Here is a 25,926-nt window from a genome sequence, read left to right on the forward strand (position 1 = left end):
CACACACACACACACACACACACACAGCTACCTCTGTGGTGGGCTGCTCAGCTCTCAGTGTCTCCACCAGGATAGTTATAGATGTCCATTAGTGGCTGCTCTGAGCCCAGTGGAGAAACTGGGTCAGAACTGTGTGAGAGAGAAAGTATGTTGTATCCTCCTCTGTCTGATTCATGAAGACCAACACACACACACACACACACACACACACACACACACACACCAAACATAGGGACACACAACAGAAGTATTTTTATATTAGCCCTGTCCTGGTTATACATGCCCTCATCCATTAGACCCAACGGAGCTCTCTGCTTCCTGTTTTTCAGTCTGAATGCTCTCCATGTTTAAGTGTCCGTCTGTTGTTGTTTACATTCATCCAAAGACTCAATGACTAATAACGGCTTTTCCTGTGAGCTGAACAACCCTTTGCCTCAAATGTAATTTTGGGGAGTTTTATCCATGGTGAATGGGCTGCATTCACAAGGAGCATTAATTATGAGAGCCAAGTGCTTTACAATGGCTCATATTCATCACACTCTCACACACAGATGGTATCAGAGCTGCCATGCAAGGCCAATGACCTGCTCTTTGGGAGTAGCTTTTGGGTTCAGTGTTTGGCTCAAGGACATTCCCAAATGCTGGCTGGAAAACAGACTTGAACTCAGCTGTATGTGAGCAACATGTAAGTGCTGCAGGGGGAAGGCATGGTGCTGTCCACAGCATGTATATGTGAAGAACTGGGCTCCTATTAGCTGAGTCCCTGGAGCTTTATTGACTGAACTGACCGGGACAAGTTACGAGAGTCACGTTGTATTGACGATTAAGTAATGATGAACTTAATAGTGTTGGTAGCAGCTGAGTTAGATACACATTGTAAGTGGCAACAGAAACAGCAAATGTATTTCTGTAGCATAGTTTGCAGGACAATTCAGTGTGATTCACATAGATAAAAGCAAAAGGAGCTTCCATATATAAATATAATTTAAAGGCAAGTATATATATAACGTAAATAAAAGGATTAAGAACATAACGGAAATAAGCTCTAGATCCATGATTAAATTTGAGTAGAAATAAAGTGCAAGTTTCAGAGCTCAATCACATGAAATGAGCAATGTCTTTAAAAACTGCTATATTAGGAGCACAACAAAGATCTGCCAGCGATTTGTTCCAGTTGCGCACAGCATGACAGCTAAGTGCTGCTTGAATAAATATTTTGGGGTAAATCTGTCAACTTTGAGATAGTAATCTTATCTTTCTAAAAGGTATGATGACGGAACGGGGGGACAGAGTTGTCTCCAATGTAAGCTGGCAGCAGAGGTAGTAACAGCTCTAAATCGACGTCTGCGTAAAAGTGACAACTGGCAGGAGAGAACCATGGACGGGGCTAGTGAGACAGTTTGATGACATGTTATGTGTGTGACACATCCCAGGACATTTAAAAAACAGCTAAAAGCAGTTAGCAGCTAACTCGAAGAAGAAGAACAGCAGCCGAAAATGTCTGCACACTGAGGAGACAATAAAGTCTGGGAGCTCCTAACCCTCCAAGCAGAGGATGAGATCAGCTGGACGGTAAATGACTGTTAATGCCATGTTATGCCATTTTTACTGTTTGGAAAGCGCTGCCCAATGCTTATGTTATATGTCACACTAGAAGCCGACATTGTGGTGTCAGACGGTAATCTGCATGAGAAATAAAGATAAAGGAAAAAAAAACTAATTTGTAATAATCATCCGTTTATACTTATCAACTTGAACCGAACAGACAGGATCAGTGTAAAAGGTTTCTACTGTGTTTGGTTTTGTATTTTTACAGTGTCTATATACTTATACATTTTATCTCACATGGTATGTGCAATGTTTTATCAGTCTTTTCTGTTTACGTGTGTTAGTGTTGTGTTTTATTACCATGTCTTAGTGGACCATTGTACTGTCTTGTTGATGACATACTGTTTTAAATTGCCTGCTGTTATATGTAGAACTAGTGCCCAATAAATACTTCCCCTAGAGGACAACAAAGTATAACTTGTGTTGTGTTATCTTTATAAAGGTACATGAAGACAGCATGAACAACGTCACATTGCTTTACATTGTTTTGTCACAGGGTTTCACATTAATACCATTTAAGGCAATGCTCCCACACAGACATGTATGTTTCCTGTGGTTGCAGTTCCAGCATTGTGAGTAGCATCCTGATTTTTTTAGCAAATATAACCCTGGGCATTCTCTGCTCGCTGTCTCCAGAGTCGTGACATGTCTTGCATATTTTGCATATAGATGAGTGTCGTTGCACGAGAGCACAAATTGCAGAGATGGCTGATTGCTACGTAATAGCCTTCTTTAGGCGAATTAAATTTGCCAATGTCCGGATGTCGATTAAGAGAAGTGATTGCGACAGCGGGCTGGGTGATGGATAATCAGTTACAATTTTGTGGGAAACGACGGTTGCTAACAGAATGAAATGTGATTGGAGCACTGAAGTGATCAGCAAAAGAAAACAGCAGCGTCTCTTTCTCTCGTCTGAGGAAGCTGCTTAACTCCATGCTGATTGGACCCTGATCATCCTCTTTCATAGAGCTCATACGACTTTGTAATCATTGTGATTCTGGTGTTATTGACAAAAATGCTCCAGCAGATGTGAAAAGTGGATGAAGGTCCCCACAGGACCATAATAAAAGGAGCGCAGCTCAATAACTGGAGTGATTTACACAATAAGAAGACAGTTACCAAGGAAAATACAATCATCTCCTCCTGTTTTTAACACACCACACTCTCTCTGCTGTTTTGTGGAAAAAATGTGGAGGACCTACTGCATGTGAGGTGTTGGATGTCTATGCTGCACCTCCCACACTCAACTGGAAGTGGCTTCAAAGGAACAAGGAGCTGTCACTCTGAGAGTGGGTGGTTATGGGGCTGTCTCCAGCAGAACACTTCTGATTTATGCCTGTCTTTGGAAAAAACAAACACCACCTCATTTATGGTGAATGTTCATTACGCTCTTCAATTGACGACAGGAGGAGCAACACGACAGGAGGATCACATCAGAGTGTCTGCTTGGCAAGCAGAGGTAATCTTGATTACACTGGCAGTGTGCTGAAATATAATTTCCACTGCATTAGATTAAAATTTTGTCAAAATCTTTGAGAGGGATCAAGAAGAGGAAACTGTTACAAGAGATAATGACTGTTAGTACAGTCGTTAGTGATTTTATATTGGCATTGTAATCATGTCTAGGGATCAAACAGTCACAGGTGTCGCGATAAACTGCAGTTAAATTCCAGGTTTCATAATGAAATTGTCATTGAAACCTCGTGTGATTGATACTTCTCAGGGTAAACTCAGGATAAATACTGTCCAGCATCAAACCGAGTTAACAACAGTCTCCCAGTCGCAGGCGCAGCATGCACCGTGGGTTTGTTTTTCTGTTCCCTTGTTTACAGAGTGGGCGTGCAACAGGCAAGCCCAGAGATGCTACTGGTTCCTTGTCCTCATCTACAGTGACACAGACACTCGAGCATTTCAAAGACAGGCTGTCTCTAATGTTAAAGCTCTTCTGTTATTTGCTGAGACCGTCACTGCCGTACACAGCACTAAAAGAGACAGATTAGCTGTAAAAGAAATAATAATATGATATGAGTAATATTCTTCTGCATACTCTACTGCCTCGCAGCGTTTCTAATGGCCAATCAGAGCTGAAGAGTCTGTGATGTTAATCATGTCAGTGACTGCTCGTGAGCTGCTGTCAAAGTAGGCAGCGCTGATCTCACTGAAACAGAAACATGTTTTAGTGTAATGTTTAGCTTTCAAAGGAGGAAGTTGGTCCAGCCAATGTGCTTGGCACTTCAGTGTACTATTCCAACATGGCCGCCATTTTACAGCTAAACAGTATTTGTGGACATTTTTAGCACATTTTAACAACACTGTGAAAATACTGATTGATCATTTCATCGTCACAATAGATCGTTTCAATGCTATTCTTGGTCCCAGTTTACTTCCTGTCAGCTCCTGCATTTACACATGCTGTGTCTCAAATCGCACACTTCAGTACTCACACTTTTCAGTATTCTCAGTGCATGAGTGCGTTCACACTGGGAAGTATGGTAAAATGCTGTGCACTGTCAGCACGTGGTTGGTTCACTCACAGTGGTCAAAAATGTAACTGAGGAACGCTGGACACTTCTCACCCTACATGATCGCCATGTTCCCCACGTAGCACAAGGGGCGGGATCACAAATGGTGCTTTCAACCAGAACTTGTGAGCTCCTATGACATGATAAGTCGTGTACATGCAGACGAGAATGTGGAGCTTTTAGAAAATTTCCCTTTACGAGGTTGTGAATATCACAACAGGGGGGCGTTCATCCCTCTCATGAACACAGTAAACACGACCCAATTCGAACGCAGCGCAACAAATGATAAACTTGTGGAATTACCGGCCGATTACTGTGGTGAATACTGAAGCATTGCACTAAAATACATGTGTATTTTTCACTACCATAGTACTGTTGTCAGATAGAAGCCATCAGTTGGTTTATTGCGTTAACTCTGTAATCATTTGTTAGTGCAAACAATAATGCAAATTCCAATGTGAGCTTGTGAGCTAGCTAACAGTAGCACATTTTATCATCAGACATTGATGTTACATGTATTGTGTCTTAACTACATGGTCTTGGGGCGTAACATTAGTTACCTTTGGTGTTAATGCATGTCACGTTGTCATCTTCACTGCAGAAGATTTAAATATTAGATTTATTATCAGATGCTTGACAAGTTGTAAACATTCACAAAATGCTGAAGCTATCATTAACCTGGTAGATCAGCTGTTGACGGAGCCAGTATCAGCCGCAGAATGTCATAAGGTGCCATGAGAAGACATTCCTTTTGACACAATCAATAAAAAAAATACAGAAGAAGACAAGTGAGCAAACAAGCAGATATAGCCAGCATATATTTCAGCAACTGACAACTGTTTGTCAAATGTTGGCGATCACAGAGTAGCCAGGGAATGAGTCCTAAACCTGGAAATGAGTTAGCATTTTAGCACTCAGGGTTCCCTCGTCTTAAAGTCAATGGATTTTTGGTTAGAGGAAATAAGATTTGCGTTTAACACAAGCTTAAGAGACTTCCACGTTTTGTTCTACAACATAAAATACATCAGTAAATGCCCCACTCGTGCATTTTAAAGCTTCAGTGGGTCTTAAAAAAGGTGACTGCTAACAAGTGGCCAAATGCGACTGCAGAACTTCATCACGCCGACCACTGCATGACAGCGTCTTTATGCTAATGATCATGAAAGTGATTGATTTGAGAAGATTATGTTGCCGAGCAAAACATAAAAGTACCCTTAATGTTAGTTTGTCACATAGTTTATTTTCTGCAATAACCCAAAATCCAATAAAAAAAACATACCATAGGCTTTTTGATGAAGGAATCAGGATGAAGCTAACTTCTGCGTCAGCCTACAGAAAAACTCGCTCTATACTCCACCCACTTGCACTTTGCAAGCAGAAGAAGAAAACCTGTCAAATCTTGTGACTGTCATGTCTGTTAAGTGTGCAACAGACGTGTTTGATCTGAGACAACACTACCCTGTCAAATATGTGCATTATGCAAATAAGAACACAGTGTGCGCAGTGTACTGCATGCGAGTGTACTCATGGAAGTATCCGATACGAGACACTGCAAAACACTCTGACAGAAAATACACTTGGATCCAATTAAAATGCTTAAGTTCTCAATTTTGAAACAGTCTATAATTGTGATGTGACATTTTCAAACTGTTTCATCTCTAATTGTGACAAGCTACACGCCTGTAATTAGTATAATGGATTAATACTACAAACTGTTCCTTGTGATGGGATCCAGAGATCCTGTGCAACATTGTGAGCTAGCAGAGCCTGAGACATTTACAGTTTCCTTCTCATAAAACATTCTGTCAAGGTTGATTTAATATACCTCCTTGGTAACCCAGAGTGGTGAAGTTCTTTCCTTGAGGTTGGTTTCTATGATCTTCCTCAAGGACATCGCCATGTGCAAATACAAGCTCTCCGACTGGGGTGTGATCTCACTACACACAGGCCAATCTGCTGTCCCTATTAAATATTTATGCTTCCATGCTATGCAGATTACACCGGAATTCTCAGCAATACAACCCGGCTGTATTTGTCCAAAAAAAAAGAGCACATATTCATTCAGTCATCTGCACTGTAGTAATGCTCGGCAGGTCTCAGCCGTTACAGAGATGCAATGCGCAGTCACTTGTTGAGGCCCAGGTGTATAAAAGCTTGCATATTAATACTGCCACACTGATGCTATATTAATGCTGAACACTGGGATGCAATGATGGTCTTACCATGCTCTTCAGCTGCACAGTCGTCCTACAATGACAGTCACAATGACAAAGTTGGATCTGTGCAACTCATAGGAAAAAGCAGCCATGCTAAAACTCCTGTAGGCACACTGAAGCATCCACCTCATAATAAATCTGTGTATGTGCAGCATAAAGCAGAGAGGCATCCTGACTGTAGAAATGCTTTACTAACAAAAGCCAAGGACTGATGCAGCCGCAGTGAGGGAGCTCGACTGTATGTTACAAGGCAGTTTTCACTAATATACAACCAAACAACTCTTTCACATTCTGTGTATACTGTATGCAACCATGAACAGCACAGCAGGGATTGGTTTCAAACCAGGGGTGACATATGCTCAGATCAGGACAAAGATTTTGTATTTAGAGGTCATCTTGCAGTTTTGCAGACATATCTCACTAAACCTGGGCCAGGTCGCCCCCCAGTGGTGGAAATCGACAGCAAGTGCTCAGTTAGAGAAAAAGTTCAGTTCAAGGACATTTAGTCACATTAAACTGAAGTTATGTTTCTGACCACGGCTTATGAAACATCCATGTAGTCCTTCAGTGTTCTAGAAAGTAAAATACTGACCCTAGAGCTATGTAAAGTCTATGTTTTAATAGATTAACCAACCAGTAAAAGGCAGTGGTGGAAGAAGTACTCAGATATTCTATTTAAGTAAAGTAGAAATACTCTTTTATAACAGGAAAAGTCCTGCATTGAAATTTTACTTGAGTAAAAGTACAACAGAGTTCCTACAGTTTAAAGCAAGTTAGATTTAAGACTTTTTTAGACTTTTTAAATGCCACTAAGAATTAAAAAAGACCAATTTTAAAATGACCAAAACTTAAAAATACATATAAAAGATTTTACGATGTAATGTCAAAAATTCAATTCATAAAATCCTGCCTCCCATGTCTGAGTATTTTAAGACTTTTGAAAGATTGAATTAAGGCGTTTTAATACCAATTAAGGTCTTATTTTAAGATTAATGAATGCAATGCCTTTTAAGACTCTTTAAGGGAACACTGACATAAGTACTAGCATCAAACCAAAAGTAAAAGTACTCATAATGTAAAAAATGTCCATTTCAGATTGATATATATCGTACTGTTGGATTATAATTGTAGACTAACAAACAGTTTATTTCTCTGGGCTGTAAGAACACTAAACAAACAATGATCATGTGCAATATCTACACATTGCACACTGTGTTTTACTGTTTTTATTTATTATATAATTTGCCATTATAGCTATTATATCGCTGTGTGTATGTCATGCTTTATTAGCTTTGTTATTTTGTATTCATAATCTGAATATGAAAAGTAACTAAAATGATCAAATACATGTAGTGGAGTAAAAAGTACAATATTTCCCTCAGAGATGTAGCAGAGTAGAAGTATAAAGTAGCAGAAAATGGATATATTCAACCTAAGTATCTCAAAATTATACTTAAGTAGAGTACTTGAGTAAATGTACTTAGTTACATTCCACCACTGAATAAAAGCCTTAACATATTTATTAAAAAATATTAACATTTAAAACGTTTGTTGCTGTTTCAACATCTGTAGCCGCACCAGTCAATACTGGGAAAATGTGTTTTTACATTGTTTTTGTGCATGCGGGGATTCAAAGACATGCCGAGCCGTGCACCCTGACTGTGGATCCTGCCATGCAACAGACCAGCAACTTAAAAAATAAGCTGTGGTGACAATGTGATGGAATTAATGAAAAATATCAGTGTACAGAATCAACAAACACATCCCACATCAAGAGTTATTCCACATTTGAGTTTCATTTACGTTGTCTTGATGAAGGTCTTACCTTTGGCCTTTCGTCCACGATCTGCTGGCGGATGTCCTTGTGCTTCTCCAGTAGTCTCTCCTGCCTTTTACTCTGTGCGTCTTCCAACTACACACAAACAAACAAACAAACACAGACGCTATAAGGTGTTTGCATATCATCAATAATATATCACCATGTCACAATTATTTAGCACTGCAGGCAGAGGCGTATTGTAGGAGTGAAATTTAAATGATGTTTTGAGTCAAATCACATGTCTTTAACCACAGTATGACACTAATGGCATATCATTTGGTGATTATTATGGGCTATAGACCATATCCTCTCTTACCCGTTTGATGTACTGCACCACCTCGTTGACAAACGATCTGTTGATCTCCAGCTTCTCTCTGTGGGGAGAATTTAATCAAGTCAACCAGTCCTGAATCTTTGGTGTGTACTGACATCTAGTGGTCGTACAAATATAACAATTAATGTTCCAAAATGAGATACTCACTCCTCTGTCATGTTCTTGTCTTTAGATTTGGCTTCATTGATCTTCTCTTGTCTTTTCTTGTCCATTTTCTTCTTCAGATCCTTCTTTTCTCTACAGATGGTGAGACGGAGAGGAAGATACAATATATATCTCTGAAATTACAGGAGTGGTTTGTGCTTGTATGAATGCGTGTGCTGAACAGAGTCTTACTTCTCACAGATGTCTCTGAGCTTTTTGAGCTGAGCACTCTGGCACTCCTCTGCGATCGTGGTCAGCTTCTCAACCAGCTACAGAGACAGAGAGACACAAAGAGAGAGTCATAAGTAAAGAGAGTGAGACACTTGCTTTTGATTCGTGATTATTTTAGTCACTTTAATTCAAGCTACATTTGTTGAGCTCATAATTAAACAACGCTCAGGTCAGGGAAACAACCCGATCTCCATTACGCTTGTTGTCTTTTGCTTGAATAACCCTTCCTGACACCTCAGCTGTGCTCACTGTGCAGGAGCACTGGAGCAGAAGACATTCATTTTTCCACACCATACAACAGAACATGTGCACAGGCAGCAGAATGACGGCTGTAATATTCTGAGGGGGGGGGGGGGGGGGGGGTGTCACCTGGAGTTTACAGCAATATTCACTCATTCATTTGTTCAGTCATTAGTCTGTGTTAGCCTTTCTGAGATTTAGGACAGTCCAACACAAGTCTTTGAAAGCTCTTGTATGTGTGAGACATATGTGAGCCTGTCTATCCCACTATACATACTTCAACATTATGTATTTTTATATAATCAATAAGACTCGAAAGGGACCTATTTATACTTGTGTTCAGATACATGTATTTGTTTACATGCTTTAATGTTCAGAAACACTTCATTTTCTTCATACAGTCTGTGCTGGAGGGCCCATATTCAACATTTAAGGCCTGTCTCTTGAAAACCTCTCCCAAAAAAGCCCTGTCTCCTCAGACTGGTCAGCATTTACACCTCGGTGCCCCTGCATTGTCATTGCAGCAGTGGAATGACTGCAACAGAGTATAGTGGCATTTTCTAGTGAGAAAAGTCAAAGATGAAAACTTCAAAATTAAAATCTTCACAACTAGACAGTTCCAGCAAAAATATGATCCAAAATCCACACTGTAACTAACCGCACTCCCTAAAGAAATATTGTCATATTTTTTCGAGAAATGAAAGAGTGATGTCAGAGAAAAGCAGACAGAGGGGTGTACAGTCTGTGTTTGAAGGATATATCCAGGATGTCAAACTGACTCAGCAGCAACAACAGGTTAAAAAGACAAAGATAGTTAGAAGCTAAAGCCGAACTATAGGCTACAGATCACAGTGTAAAAGTGAACCACCACATCACTGCTGATCACCACACAAGACAATGAATATAAAGGGAAACGTTGCTGATACTGAACCAGCTGTGTGGCATCGCAGTGTGTGCAGATGAACAGTGTTTGGCTTCGCTGCCAGCACACGGACCCAGCTGGTTGACTATCCGCAAAGTTTCCCTGCTTCCCTTCACTGGTTCCAGTAGTGTGTATACATTCATTAGGCTATATCTTCAGTAGCTAGCTAGCTAACCCTACACTTTTCAGGGTTTGATTTTGGTTTTGGAACAGGGAAGAAACGTACATCTTTTTCCACCCTCTCCAGGTTACGAGTATGACTAATACATGACGTGCCCCAGACACAACATTTAGCTCCACATCCACAAAACCAGCCTGAAAATGAAGGAAATCTGAAACGAGTGCATTAGAGTCAATGGAGCACAGCTGTGTTGTTGTTGGGCCCTTGTTGGAGCTGGCTGATGCTGCACAATGATTGGCCAGTCTGACCCTTTCCTAAGCCCTGCTCTTCGAACACAATTAACAACATCAGCAACCAAGATTACATGTTTCCCTGACGTTAGCACGTAGCTACATGTAGCAGTGTACTTGCAGCCAGGGAATTAGTATGTATTACGGCACCTTCTACGATATAAAAAACTACAAATAAACAATAAAAACTTTTAAACACATTTGGACATGCAGGAATATGATCCAAAATTGGGTAAAAAATGAACAACATCAGCAACCAAGATTATATTTTTCTCTGATGTTAGCAAGTAGCTACATGTAGCAGTGTAGGTTATGTAATCAGCTGCAGTAGCATGTCTGGAGCACATGACCATATAAAGAAACCTGCCACAATCTGACCTCAGCTTGTGGTCCAAGTTGAAATAAGCACTGGAAAAAGAGCATTCAGATCGGCCTGAAGCCTGAGAATTCTGCTTACAAGGATTACTTTCACATATGTTTACTTCATTATTTGAAACACTGGTCACATTTCATATGAACATGCCACATTGTGATAGGTCAGAAGAGTCATGTAGGACATTAGCTACAAGTGTGATAACAGATGTACATACATGGCATGACATCTGACATGTGGAATAGAGCTTCAAGTCTTCAATCCATATATGAGCAGAACATACTAACTATAATTATAAAACACTTTATGGGCCTCTGGGGAACAGCATAGTTTTGTCTGGAGCAGATATGAGATGAATCTTAACGTTTGTTCTCACAGATTTGATAATTATGAGGCAATGTCACAAGAGAATGGCTCTAAAGTGAACTGGAGTGTTGCACGTACATACAAATAGATCTCAAAAGAATCTGCCTGTACTCCATACTGTCAGTAGTGCCCGTAGGAGGACACTAGAAATCAGGTGTTGACGGAGAAGTATAGATATGTTGTCTCTTAAAAGTGAAGTGAAAACAGAAACAGATATACTATAGTCCTGTTACTTACTGTTTATTAAACCACTAGCCAACCCAGCTGCCCGGACATCTACTGTTTATATATGTATGTGTGTATTTGAAGTGCGTGTTTGTGAGTACCTGCTTGATGTGCTCTCGTTTCTGGTACTTCTCGCTGTAGTACTGCTCCTGGCGAAGTGTGAGGAGCTGTTGCTGCTGCTGCTCCTTCAGCTCTGTGAGCCTCTGGCTGCACTCCTGATCCAGATCACCCAGGTCCTGGTCCAGGGTCGACAGAGAGTGCTCGGACCGACTGAAGACACACATGCGAGCAGACAAACACACAGCCACACGCGTGATCAGAACATCCAGAAGTTAAGATTCCTCCTTTTTCAGCAGAGTGGTCCTAACTCATTCTATAACTGGACATTGAAAATGACCATCAAATGGCTATCAAATTAAACTTTTCAGGAGTTGGTGCTATAAACACTGACGTTACTTCAAACATCAGGAGGAAGTCTTATCTTCTACCTTGAGGTAAATTGCTTAAAATGTGTTATCTGTCTCATGTAGTGGCCTCTGTGGTCCACACTTGCTGAGAGGACTGTAATCTTTGCTGTGTGCTGAGTACTGCTGCTTCAGAGTTTGATGGATTCTTGAGGGCCCCGCACGGGTCCCTGAGGCTCTGAGGTATCCGCTCATTCTTATTCTACACATAGCTCAGCCCTTCTCTTCTCTTCTCTCTGAAGAGGGCGACATCTGCTCTGCTCTGTTTGTTTTAGAGCAACACAAAGTGCAGCAGTGGATTCTAATTATGTTTTGGAAGATAAAAATAAAGAAATAGACAAAGAAAGGAAAATTCATACGCCATCACTGTATGTATAATATATGTTGTCAAGAAGTTATTTTTCCATGCATTGTAATTTAAAGGCCCAGTGTACAGGATGTAGGGGGATATATTGGCAGAAATGGAACACTATAATAAGTATGTTTTCATTAGTGTTTAATCACTTGTAAATAAGAACTGTTCATGTTGCATCGCTATGTTTCTACGATAGCCCAGAAAGGACAAACCCTACACTGGCTCTAGATACATTTAATCATGTTTTTGCGTCAGCCTCCGTGTTAGCAGCCCCAGTGATGAACAGTGTCGGAAAAAAATCCAGATTTTGTTAACGTGAAACAACTAGTACATAGTGTTTCTACTCATTTATAAAACAGTACGTAGGACCCGTACGAAAAATGTATGTATGGAAAAAAAAAAAGGAAAAAAAAAAAAGGTGTGTGTCAAAGTCCTACTAAGTCCCACATCCCATCAAGTCTGTTTTTATATATCACAACTTTTGCATGGGAGGTGGCGTATGCCTCTTTCAGGCCTTGTTTTGTGTGTATGCAATGTTTATAAATGTGACCCCTGGTCCATTTGTTTTGGAGAGGAGGAGATGTCTACGGATGATTCAGCTCCCAGTAAAACCTCCTGAACGTCTGAATCTTAAGTTATCAGAGAAAAAAGGTGAGGACACACAGCAGGACCTGGGCATGTGTCCCATCTCCGAGGAGCCGTACTACATCAGAGAAACACTGATTTGTAATGTCAAACTACCTTTATCAGTGTTTTTACCAGTTTTAATCACCTGGTCCGTATTTCTTTGGAGAGGAAGAGGCCTCTGTGGATAATTCAGCTCCTGGCATAAACCTTCTGAACAATAAACAATGACGGAATTCTAACCAGGAGAAGTTTCAGCTGGTTGCAGTCTGAAATCTTCACTGCTAGATTCCCTTAACTCCCCTAAATCTTACACACTGTTCCTTTAAGTTTCATGGTATTCACACTTTCTGTGAACCTGCCTCATCTATTATTGCCTCAGATAGTAATTCACGTTATTCCCAAAATGAGACTGAGAAAAGAGAAAGCCTTCTCTCTTCGTACATTATTTGGTTAAAATGTTAACTGCTAACGTCCACATGTTGCCAGTCAGTTGTAGAAAAACAAAAGCTAAAAGCCTCTTTGTTTCTTAGTAATGTTGATGTGTTTTTGGTGGCTTGCAGTGCAGATGATACAGCAAAAGGCAAAGACTTCAAAGGGAAGAGATGAACAGTGGGACAGTTTGAGGAGAAGGAGAAGAGGAGGGCCACCTACCTTTTCTTACCATCTCGTTTGTGGCTCTTCTGCAGGGCAGAGCGCCGCCGCTGGTGCTGGCTCTGTAGCTCGGACACACGGGCCGTGTGCTCTTTGATCAGCTCGCTGGTTTTGCGGTGATGTTTCCGGACCAGCTCCTTCATCTCCTTGTACTGCTTCCTCTGCTCTCGAACAAAACCCTTCTGCTGCTTCAACTCCTCCACCGTCTGAGCCTCTAACTCTGAAGGCAGAATGAAGGAGCAACAGAGAAAGGTGACGGACTGGATATGTTGTAAAACCTATTTTAACTGTCAAATGTAAATCAGTTTATATTGATATTTTGGGAATGCAGTACATAAACACCCGTGATGTTGCTGCTTAGCAACTGCTTGGTTGCTGAGGTTATCAGCAGTTTTAGGAGTTGCAGTGGAGTGATGAATAACAACACAGTTCTCACACTATAGCTCTATAGAACTGTATATACAACACATACTGTCTGACTCATATTACAGCATATTGTTTTACTTTACTTTTGACAGTGGATTTCCTAAACCACAGCAACCTTTTACAGACAAACACTGTACATTTCTGGTTCAAAAAATATTTGAATTGATTTGTACAACACTAACTTATCAAATTATTGACACTAGGGCTGCACAATATTAGGAAAACATATGATACCATTGTTGAATACCACGATAATGACACTACTTGCAATAAATAAATAAACAGATATTAAAGTCTATTCAGTTCTGCCTTTCTGTTGCTTTCAGTACACTAATACAATGCAACAAATTGCTTGCCGTATTAAAAAAAAATAAAGGAAATTATGTCTGACATTCTTTTATTGAACAAATTAAACATCAACCTGAACACAAAAGCTAAAAAAGGCAATATATTGTGCAGCCCAACTGAAATAATGGCCAGGGTTAGATTTACTTCGTCTTACAAACTTAACAGCAATGGAATATTCTGTCATAAATCACTACCACATAAAGTAAATCAATCAAAAATCAATTTGCTCAATATTCTTGAGACCCTTACCAGTGAGGACACTCTGAATGATGTCTTCAGTCTTCACTGATGGTTTCAATGAACCTGGATACAAAACACAAGTTTACATGCTGAGTTGCCTGTTAGATGTAAATAAATGTTTCTGAAATGCTTCTGATTTATGTATTTACAACAGAGGAAGTATTTCGCATGTTGATCAAATATGAAAATGGATTGTCAGACTGTATTACTGACGTAGCAGAACAGGGCACAGGAACTTTAAGTGTGTAAGCTGCCTTTTGTTAGTTGTTTTGTGTGTGTGTGTGTGTGTGTGTGTGTGTGTGTTGTATTTTGTCTGTTGCTGTTTTGCCTTGTTTCGTTGTTGACTGCTAAATATGATGTGCTGTTAAAGGGTCGGTGTTATAAGCTGTAGCTTCAGCCTTCACCTTTTCGGACTGCATTAGTGTCGAAGTTCCATTAAATGACTTTATTGTAATGTTTTGCACTGTACAATATAAGTATCTGCCATTTTCTATGAGAGGCTGCGACTTTATTTAAATGAATTTGTAGATTAATACATGATGTTCTTATTTCTATTTGCAGACTGAAATAAATTCTAATTCTAATTAAATTTATTTCACATGGATAAATAACATGGTCTGGGGGGGGCAACTAACATTTATATGAAGAACTCAACCATGTTTACCCCTCCCAAAATATGACACAGGGAAGCACATATTTTCTGTTATCATCTTAGCTGATTTAAATTATTTCAGTTGTGTTTTTCAATCTACAACATGTAATCCTCACACTGTTGTCAATAGGACACTGGCAGATAATTTATGGATGTATAATCATGATTAACAACAGGAAGTTAATCGCAACATTTCATGAGAAAAAGTGCAAAATTTAACAGTTTGAATTTTACTTAAGCAAACAAAATACTCTATTTCATCATCTAAGAACTTCAGGAGACATTTTACTTAAAAAACAATAATAATAATAACTTGAAAACTTTTCAAAAACCAGTTTAGAAAGTGTTGTATATAAAACACAGCAAAGCAATGAAAGATATGGAGTAAAGAGTATCAGGTGGCAGAGCAAATATTACAGGTCAAACTACACAAGTGTAAACACAATATAAAGAGTTAAAACAAACAGAGTTAATAGTAAATAAGTAAAGTATGATAAGAAAACCCCAAAAAACAAAGATAAAAGCATCAAAATCAAGAATTGAAAGCAGCTTTGAATCATTAATGCTGGGGCACCAATTCAACACGCCTCCTCAGGCAGGGCATTTCAAAGTCTGGGGACTCTAACAGCAAATGCACATCACCTTTTTTTTTGACTTTGGAACAATGACGATGTTTGCCATAAGAGGAGAGCAGCTCGGACATATAAGGAGGTGCTAAACCATACAGGACCTTTAAAGTGAGTAAGGAGACGATTTTGTATAAACTGGGGGCAATGGGGAGAATTTCAGTAGAGACATGTGTACAGAAAGTTGCAATAGTCGATATGATATGAGGAAAATATGTGAAGAGCCTTCTCCAGATTAGGGATTGACAAAAACAATTTGATTCTGGTGCTATTCTGCAACCGATAAAAACAGGATTGGACAACCTCTCTAACATGGAAATCTAGTTTAAAGTTGAATATTACGCCAAGATTTCTGGCAGAGGACTTTAAGTTGGAAGCCAGTGGACCTAAGTGGTCGTCAACCTGAGAATAACCTCAGATTTGGTGTTATTAAGATGGAGAAAGTTGTCAGACATTCAACTTGTGATGAGGGGATTTGCAGACTGGCTATTCATACAGTACCTGCAGACTGGGGCTGGTGGCCGACCAGTGAAGGGGGTTTTGGGGCGATGATGGGTGTGTGGCTCAGTCCGTTCTCCGCAGGCAACGTCACCCTCTGGTCCACCTTAGACTCTGAGGGGGCATCACTTCCTGCCTCCACCTGTCGATCACATGAAAGATTCAGCATTCAGTCGACACATCTGTGAATATAGCACCAACTAATACATTTGAGCTTCCGTGTCACAGAGCCTCAAAAACCTATTACAACACAGGAACAAAAACCTCCTGCAGTGGTGCTGTCTGCTCTCAGAAGTCTCTTGTTGTACCTGTGTCCTGCAGGATAGTTTGTAGACATAGCTTTGGTAACCCAGTCTCAACATTGCTTCCTGTGCCGAGGCTCAGCAGATCTTAATTTCCCCGAGGCTCCTCTGAATCTCTCTCTATATGCTCTTATCTCTGAAATGTTGCCAGCCAGATCTCCTGCTTTCTTTCCCCACTCTCTCTACATTCATCTCTGCATGCTGTGCTCTGTCTTCCCATGCTCTACCACTTTGGGTGACTGTTACCATGGCCACAGCATGAAGCAACGCTCTGTCGGCCGTCCTCGTGGGTAATCATATCAGCTGGCAAATCAGATAAAAGAACCCCCTCAGGAGCAGCCCTTCTTTCCAGTCCCCTCTTGTTATAACCCTAGATAACCCTGTGTCCTGTCTTGCCTCTTACATCTCTCCTCACATATCAGGCCTTTGTCTGCTCCCGGCTGCACTGCGCCGACATTAATCTGTCGCTACCTGTATTCTCCATCAAGTGCATTCAAAATAACACCATTAACAAAGATTGCTGCGATTTTACCCTCAATGCAGCACTCACAAGGTTACCATTCTCCTGCTCTTGCTGTAATGCTGATGGGCCATTAGTGTGAGATATTCACAGTGTAATCTGTCCTCTGATATGTCACTTGGAACAAAGCAGAATGTCACAGTCTCTCAAGCAGCCACGACTTGTTAAAACTTTCTGAGCTGCTTAGCATTTATGTTACATTCAAACTGCAGCCCTGACTGAAGTTAAAGGTCACGGCTAGCTCTAGTTTGAGTTCATATAGTTGGCTTATTACATGTGTATGGGGAATCACATCACATCAGTTCAGCTGGTCAGCAGTTAGTCAGTTTGTGCCTTTAATGTGAGAAGTAGTCCAGAGATTCTTAGTGTCTTGGACAGAGTTAAAGTTAAAGGGTAAGTCAGTACAAATTTGACCCTATTTTCCCATGTTTCTGTGTCCAAGTGACAAAAAGGAATGGCAGAGGGCTACTGCCTACAACTACGAGACAGGCCGCAATAGAACCATTGGGGGCATGTTTGTACCATCAATTTACGTCCAGTAAAAGTGCTTGTTTTTGCCACTGACTGACTCTGATTATAAGAAAGAAACCCTTTTAGTTCAAGACAAACTATGCAGGATTGTCCCAAAAAACAATGTACTGACTCATACAGATTTAATTTCCTCTCAGTCATCACTTATGACCCACTAGAAGTGTGTGGTGATGTATTTTTCTGCAGAGACCCTGCCCTCTGCCTGTATTTTCTTCTTATGTTGTATGTTTGGGACGTTGATGGGTGTGTACCCCCAAAGCACTGAGGTGAGGTTGGGGCTTTATAAAAAGGTAGCCACACCTTTAGCAGCAGGCATCCAAGAGACACGGCGCTAAGAAAATGCAAGTATAGTGAGGCGAAATGCCAAATGAGAATTAATCCGGCACCGACAATTCTATATAGTGTACCTTTAAAAGTAAGATCATATTTTAAAATCCAGAAACGGCCCCAAAATTGCTGTCCTAAATCCCACTAGACCCCGTTTGAATCAACAGTAAGTTTACCATCATGCAGCACACTTTATTAAAGAGGACAGAGACAAATCAAAACTCACAAAAACTGTCTTGGTTCATCTTTCCACTGTTCCAACAGTCACTCCGCTTTGGTTGAAATAAACCCTCAATTCACCCAGTTAGATGTGAAAACATGCAGCCTCTATACACACTTAAATTACTGTTTATGTAAATGGAGTCTGGTGGGTTTGGTGAAAGCAATTTCAGGGCTGTTTCTGGTTGAAAACAAAGGATCTTACACTTTAACAAAGAGGTCTATCTCTGTAGGGATCCTTTCCATAATGTTGTAAGACACTTGGAAAAACAATCCAAGCCTGTCAGTGGCAAAATCCAGCACTTTTACTGAATGCAAACATGCCCCGGGTGGTTTTACTGCAGCCTGTTTTGTAGCTGTTGACTACAGCGCTTTTCCTTCATACTGGACCAGTTTAAAAAATTGCTGTTCCTATTTGTCAGTTAGACACATAAATATGAAAACATAATGTCCTGGCTGGACAATACTGAATGTACCCTCTAAAGGTACATGGTAGAATTATTTGTTAACAAAGTTATGCTTACAATCATCAAAATGTTTATCATGACGTGCATTTTGAAGTCTAATAAATGTGCTGAATGCATTTTCTTCCTCATAAAAGATGTCGAGACAATTTTTAGAAATTATTTTGTGTATTTTTTTTTTACATCCATCTTACCGCTATTTGTGCTTCTTCTTCCTTGTCTGGGATGGCACATTGCTACATTGCTCAGCACATTATCACCACTAACTGTCGATCAGTTGAATAGAGTGAAACAATTTTCAAGACTGCAACAGCAAGCTGACACGCATGTGCGTGCATCCTGGGGCCTGTATCACGAAGCGAGATCAACCTTTCCTGGGTTACCCAGACCTATCCTGGGTTGACTAACCCTAACAATGGCAATCAGGATAATCGGTATCACAACGCTGGATATCAACTCGGTAACTCAACCCAGGATTGCTTTATCAAGAGCCGTGAACGCGCACGCAGCGGACCAATCACAATCGTGAGAGAAGCGCAGCGTCACTGAGCGTCCTCACAGAGTGCCGTATGTGAGGGGAAAAAGTATTTCTCATGTGAGGATCAGAGATTAATTCTACTAAAATATGAGGAGGAGAAAAGCAACATTAGAGAAAAGGCCAACACCGTGGCAGCTGCAGGAGGAGGAAACATGCGTGGCAACGCATAACGGGATGAATAATGTTTAGCTTTAGTTTAGATTAGTTTATTTTCACATAATGTTAAAAACAGACAGTATAATATTTACAAGATTAAAAAAAGAAAAGTGCTGGAGAGGTTAGAAGCCACTAAAAGCTTATCAAAGAAATTCCCCTGTCAAAACATCAATGAAATCACATAATAGAGAAGGAAAAAAAAAACGGGTGAGGAAAGAAGAAATAGAGGAGGAGAGAGGGAAAAATCAAGACAACACAAGGCAGCAAATAAAATTATGTGTAGGTTAAATGACTCATCACTGGTTCAAGTAGCTACAGTACCTGTACCTGTACATCTGACACTGATCACACCCTTGAATCCCATGAAATCAATGCTGCGCAGATGAATTGCGTGTATTACAATTATCGTCTAACATCATTGCGTCTGATAAACTGGTCTTCTTTGTCATAACATTATATATGCTACAATAAAGCTTAAAGCTGACGCCACAATTAAATCATATCAACACCAAACTGATAGTCTGAATAAAATCATCCTGATATTGAGCTGTGTTAGAAATTAACAGCTGTGCAGAAATATACCTAGTGTCCCTCTTTAAAAAACAAAAAGGAAAATCCCTCAAACACCATGAAGTGTAGACATGATAGGCTACTTTCCACATTTCCAGCAGCAAAGCTGTCAGTTAGGCCCATTATCTTTAACAGGGATCATTTCCTCCAACAAAACAAAATGTTGCCACTAATTAATGGTGCTATTAAGTGTCCGCAAATGATCAGTTTTCTTTCTTATGACATTTCGACTTCTTTCCACTCCTTTTTGAACAATCTTTTCATTGTCTGTTGTTGTTGCTTTCTTTTCTTTTTTAATGTTCAAAATAAACTTTCAAATCAAAATCAATCAAATGAATTAAACTTCCCGTCATGACTGGGCTGCATTTCTGTCAGCTGAGTCATTTTTTCCGAACAGCTGATTGGCCAGTGGGTGGTGCTTTTTATAGGATCAGATTCAACCCTGAACTTACCCTGCTCCGGAGCAGGATAGCCGTTCAGAGTAAGTTACCATGGTGATCTACCCCGATAAGAACTGAACTGGCTTCGTGAGACCGAAAACCCAGGGTTAACCCTGAAGTTACCTCGCTAAGACATTAATCCTGCTTCGTGATACAGGCCCCTGGTCTTGGGAATTGTTATTTTTATTTCTGTTGTGCTGTCATTCATGGAATATTCAAATGATTTGGTTTGTCAACCTCAAACTACAGCACATCCACTCTTTGTAAACAGATTTGTAAAAGATCATGCTGATTTTTGACATTCTGGATCTAAGCTTGTCCTCAAGCATCTAGCACCTCAAAGCATCAAACTACATGAAGTCACGTAACAGACCTCCCCTCAGAGGAATCCTAGAATCAGAGCCTGCAGGTGGAAGCTGGAAGACGCTTGATGAAATGCAGCAACAGCCCTGCTACAGCTGTGGCTGCAGTGCAGTTTATCATGAAGCAATGGGAAGGAAAAATGGACCAAACAAAAGTCTGTTGATAATATCTGTGGGGATCTGTGCTGGAAACAAGCTGTGGTCATAATCCATCCTTTCACTGCAGAGCAGTGGAGCTGGTGGATGGTTGTAGGTTTTAAAGTCTGTGATATTAAAATACTCCTCACGATGCTTCTTTACAAATTGAATCTTAATATGGTTTCGCCACAGAAAGGGAACTCCACTCTGTCTGCATCCTCTTTTCCTGCCTACCATCTGTTTTAAATTTCTAAACCAGTTAGTTCCTGACAATATGGCGAGTAGCCAGCTGGCTGAGGGAGCGCTAATCTCAATCAGCAACTGATCAGTGGACCAAAGCTTTCCACACATACACGATTTTGAGCACACACATACACACACGTGGGATGGAGAGAAGAGCGCACACACTCACCTCTTTGTCGCCCTCCTCCTCTCCTCCCTCCTCCAAAGTGAGAGCAGCCAGCTGATTGGCTCTCTGCTCCATCAGGTTGACATAGCGGATGGGATTGGACAAGGCTTCGATGACGTCTGAGGAGCAGCAGGGAAACAGAGCAGCTATTTGGTAACACTGATCACGACTCTGGACCTGCAGTGTTTTCTGGATGAAACACACTTTACTTTTGGTTTGGTATATAACTCTGACTCACCTGCAAATGTGTCTGGGACATAGTCCTTTACTTCTACATACACAAACAGAGCAGGCAGAGTCAGGGACTGGTTCTTCTCGTTCCTTAGACTGATGTAGCGATAGCCTGCAGAGTCAGATTGAGGGTCAGTCAGTGAAGAAAAAAGAATTCAGCTTACATCAGGAATAGTGCACCACACATTTCAACACATTTCAGTGAAGACCCACGGCTTATAACATGTTTTTGTATTGTCTCTGCCCTGTTTTCTATTATGTATTCATGGGCTCTGATGGTGTATTTTACGTTTCTTTTTCATATTTCCTGTATTCTCAGCATGTCTAAGAACTGTAAAATTAAAGGATCACTTCACCCACCAAACCACATTTGTACATCAGTTACTCATGCCGTGCTACGTTGAATTAAAGCTTCAGTAGGCAACATTGTTTTGGTATAATTGAGTAAAAATGTTATAATATCTTCTAAGCATAATGTAAATCAAGTGGTCTGAGACAAACAATAGGTTTCTGCACCTCACCATGGCTCTGTGCTCAGCTTCTAAAGAATCAGTATCGTATCGTACTGATGTGCATCAACCAATCAAAAGTCAGCTCAGACCAATGCGTTCCTATTGGCTGTTCTACTGCATATGCGCGTTCCCGTGCCGCCAGCAGAAGCGGCAATGGCGAACAGTGCACCAGGTAAAATAGCTATTCCAGCAATGGCTACAACTGCCTACACGGCTAAACCCAAAAAAAAGGAAGACAGAACTCAGTTCCCTGGAGCCCCGGAGGGAGGGGAAGGGTGAGGTGGGGCCGGGCCCGACCGGAGGGCGCAAGGGTCAGCCGTGGGAGCGGAGCCGAGGGCTCTCCGCAAAGAGCGAGAGCTGAGACTCGGGAGAATGTGCGGGGCCGCGAGGGAGGGATGGGGAGGGCTGCTGTGCAGTGAGGGAGAGTCGAGGCTCCCAGAGAGGAAGAAGTAGAATCAAGTAGGATAAAATACTCGCGTGCTCGTCTGGTAGGAGGGGCTCAGGGCGGAGACGAATGAAACCTAACTCAGATGAGACTCAAAAATCCACTGTTTTCAGGCTTTCTACCTACTGCAGCTTTAAAGAAGAAAACTTTGTTTTTCTCAGATGCTTCCAGTGAACGAAGAATCCAAAAAAGAGGGAGAAAACTCTCGATGAATTTAAGTCACAGAGGTCCGCATTTAACAAAAGTAAAACTATATCAAAACATCTGTTTACAAAGTCACACAACTCAGTATAATCAAAGTCTCATTTATCCAGTCGTGTGCTCAGTGCTTCCCAAAAAGAAAGCCCTTTCTGGACTTTTGGGAACTGAACGAAAAGTAAAACTTTCCTATGCTTTAATCAAAGCTAGACTCCATTGACAAAAACAGTAATTTTACCTCTCTGAACACAGGAGCTGCTGGTCTACTGCTGCCTTCATTAGTTAGTTTGTTTGTGTTATTGTGTGACTTTGGTGAATCTTAACGAACCCTTTAAAACACCAAGTCATACAAAAAGACAAACAAACTTCGGATTGAGGCAGTGGTAGACCAGCAGCTCCTGTGTTCAGTGAAGCAAAATTACTGTTTTTATCAATGGAGTCTGGCTTTGAAGAGAGCACTGAGTTTCGCTTTTAGTTCAAAGGACTGTTCGGGAAGTACTGAGCATACCACTGGATAAAAGAGACTTGGATTAAACTGCACGAGATGTGTGAGAGTTTGTAAAAGGATATTTTGATGTAGTTCATCACTGTGACTTTAATTATTCAAATTTTTTTTTCCTCTCTAGGATTTTGGATTCCTCTGTCACCATGGAGGCATGTGAGAAAAACAGTCTTCTTCATGACAAGATGGTAACAGGCGGTGAGTAACTGACTGAAGCATTCCTTTAATCATCAAATTCAACTTATGTTTAAAATAATGTGGACAACAAGCACTGTGTTAAAACAAAACTTTGTCACCTGGACGGATGGCTGACACTGGAATGATTCGGTGGCCGATGAACTTCCCTCCTTCTTCAAACACGGCTATCCTTATTGAAGCCAGTGTGGGCAGAACAACCTAAGGAAAGTATAAAGTGCACTCAGTTTCACATTAAGATGACACCACTGTGTTCCTGCTTTGCTACAATCTTTGAAGGAAATAATTTCTATTTATATTCAATGTGAGTCCATTGCTCAAACTTTGTAGCTCTTACCTTGTGTGTATATGAACGTATGCTCTTATATATGCCTGTGCATTTTCAGAAATTGGTTTTGTATTACTATTAGTATTACTGAAACAGTGTCAGCTTTGATTTCAGGCTGTAAATGTGTGTCTGAATTTGAATTTGCATGTAAATTTGTTCTCCGCACTGTGTAAAGATACCCTGCAGCAACTGAGAACTGAAGAACAATTCCTTCTTTGTGTCAACACACACGGCCAATAAAGTTGATTAAACCTATATTTATGTTAAGCTTCAAGTGAAAATGTTACCACTTTGTATATGCACAAAACCACAGTCTGACCTTCTTGAAGACAATGGCCTCCTCTTCCCAGACTGGGTTGATAGCGTTGCCTTGAGATGTCTTGGTCTTGAATGCTTTCCTCTTGGTGTCCACTGGTAAGCCGAACATGTCGATCTCAACGTACGTGCCTACTTTCTTATCTGACAGAAACTGGCCTGAGATGATCTGGAAGGACGGAGTGGGAAAGAAAGCAAGACAGAGAAAGAAGGATCAGAGAGACAGAGAGAGCTTCACAGACACAAATAAAACACCCAAACACACACACACACCTTTACAGACAGAGTGTTTGCGACTATCCCATCCACTGTGCTCTCAGTGAAAGGGTCAAAGTGTTTGTCCGGCCGCCTCATAAACTCCGGTTTGAGTCTGAAGCCACATTTCCCGTTGTACTCGTACATGCCCAGGTTCAACTGCATGGACAAATCTGTGGAGAGAGAAGAGTGTAACAGAAGTTTATTTAGGCGAGTCAACTACACTGAAATAAAACAAACTTTGAAATGCATACTTTATTATTATTTGTTGTATTTTTTAGGCGTTTAAAAATAAATGTAAAAGTGTGAAGGAATAAAGGATCTACGTAATTCAAAGAACGTAATATAAATGTCTTTTCTACCCGTCCTCACCAATTGTTTGGAAGTTGAGAGCCACCAGCTGACAGCCGGCGTTCCAGAAGAGCTGAGGGTTGTAGTTGGATGAATCCACTCTGGTGCCTTTAGGGTAGATCCTGCTCAGCTGCAGTTTGTTGTATCTGAGCAGAGCTGGTTAAGGACAATGCTGCATCAGAAACCACAACTGGTACTGTTACTACTTCTACTATGACCAGTTACTTCTTCAACTACTCAGTGCTACTCAGGACTGAAAGAAGATTGAAGTTCTTGCTGGTACGACTACCCCAGCCTTCATTAATGCAGATCCTTCTCCTCCTGACCCCAGCTTTGTGCATCCCTGAACACATGCATTCAATTTTTTAACGCCTGTATGGTGCAGACAGAAATGAGAAACACTTTTTGCCGCACGTGATGTGTAGCAAATTATTTATTTAAATCAGTGGCTCCCAACTGGTCCAGCCACAGGGTCCAGATTTGTCTTTTGTCATTAATTCAAGGTCCACAATTTAAAACATTCAGCATCATACTTGCATTTGGCCATGTCGTCAAGCTAGTTGAAAAAAATTTCAATATTAAAATATAATATAATAATATAAAAGTAGAAAAAAAAAATTCACTTAAATCGACTGACAACAGTTGAACAGTTTTACAAATCTTCTGCCACATAAAAAAAGGATTATCTAAGAGCAACTTATTGATATTTGGAGATAATACACTGTTTAAAAGTGAATCTATTGAATATTAGGGGACATAACATTGTTTAAAAGTGAATCTATTGAATATCTGGGGACACAACACTGTTTAAAATTGAATCTATTGAATATCTGGGGACATAACACTGTTTAAAATTGAATCTATTGAATATCTGGGGACATAACACTGTTTAAAAATGAATTTATTGAATATTTTTTACAGTGAAAATTCCCCGAAGATATGCATAAGCACATTTTAAAAAAAACAAAAAAACAACTAATTGTTGTAGTGTAACCAACAGGAGACCATTAATGTGTGAAGTGATTTTGGGGATGCTACACTGTATAAGAGTGAAGTTATTGAATATTTTTACCAATAAACATTCACCAAAATTCCACAAAAGCCTTTTTCCAAAGCCAAGTGTTGAAGTATAACCAACAGGAAACCACTGATGTGTGAATTTTGGGGACACTGCACTTCACATGAGTGAAGTTATTGAATAGTTTAGCATCACTTTTCACTGTTGCACTCTGCAGACAAACCCTACACACTCGTCTTACAGCCGGCTGCACGTAGAGCAACGTTTTTTATCTGTCTCAAAAGGAACTTACTTCGGTTGGA

At 40.5% G+C, this 25,926-nt stretch overlaps 1 protein-coding gene across 3 annotated transcripts in view; it reads right to left on the bottom strand.

Annotated features, from left to right (window-relative positions):
- Positions 1-2,810: 2,810 nt before the first annotated feature.
- The window catches only part of LOC125897182 (1-phosphatidylinositol 4,5-bisphosphate phosphodiesterase beta-1), a 188,707-nt gene continuing 165,591 nt past the window's right edge, over positions 2,811-25,926 (bottom strand). Inside the window, exons 19-34 of one of the 3 annotated variants that reach the window (XM_049590300.1) lie at positions 24,628-24,752; positions 24,274-24,428; positions 24,005-24,169; positions 23,459-23,558; positions 21,513-21,617; positions 21,278-21,393; positions 16,302-16,440; positions 14,532-14,585; positions 13,509-13,728; positions 11,513-11,681; positions 8,836-8,912; positions 8,647-8,736; positions 8,482-8,539; positions 8,172-8,258; positions 6,353-6,377; positions 4,827-4,878 (exon numbers count right to left, since the gene is read on the bottom strand). In XM_049590300.1, the coding sequence (XP_049446257.1) occupies positions 4,853-4,878; positions 6,353-6,377; positions 8,172-8,258; positions 8,482-8,539; positions 8,647-8,736; positions 8,836-8,912; positions 11,513-11,681; positions 13,509-13,728; positions 14,532-14,585; positions 16,302-16,440; positions 21,278-21,393; positions 21,513-21,617; positions 23,459-23,558; positions 24,005-24,169; positions 24,274-24,428; positions 24,628-24,752 (1,711 nt within the window). In that variant the 3' untranslated portion in view covers positions 4,827-4,852. Of the gene's footprint in view, positions 2,949-4,826; positions 4,879-6,352; positions 6,378-8,171; positions 8,259-8,481; positions 8,540-8,646; positions 8,737-8,835; positions 8,913-11,512; positions 11,682-13,508; positions 13,729-14,531; positions 14,586-16,301; positions 16,441-21,277; positions 21,394-21,512; positions 21,618-23,458; positions 23,559-24,004; positions 24,170-24,273; positions 24,429-24,627; positions 24,753-25,926 lie in introns of those variants that run through there. The other 2 variants (XM_049590298.1, XR_007450391.1) reach the window with 2 other exon arrangements.

This window comes from Epinephelus fuscoguttatus, linkage group LG11 (assembly GCF_011397635.1).
Source record: "Epinephelus fuscoguttatus linkage group LG11, E.fuscoguttatus.final_Chr_v1".
Lineage (NCBI taxonomy): Eukaryota > Metazoa > Chordata > Actinopteri > Perciformes > Serranidae > Epinephelus > Epinephelus fuscoguttatus.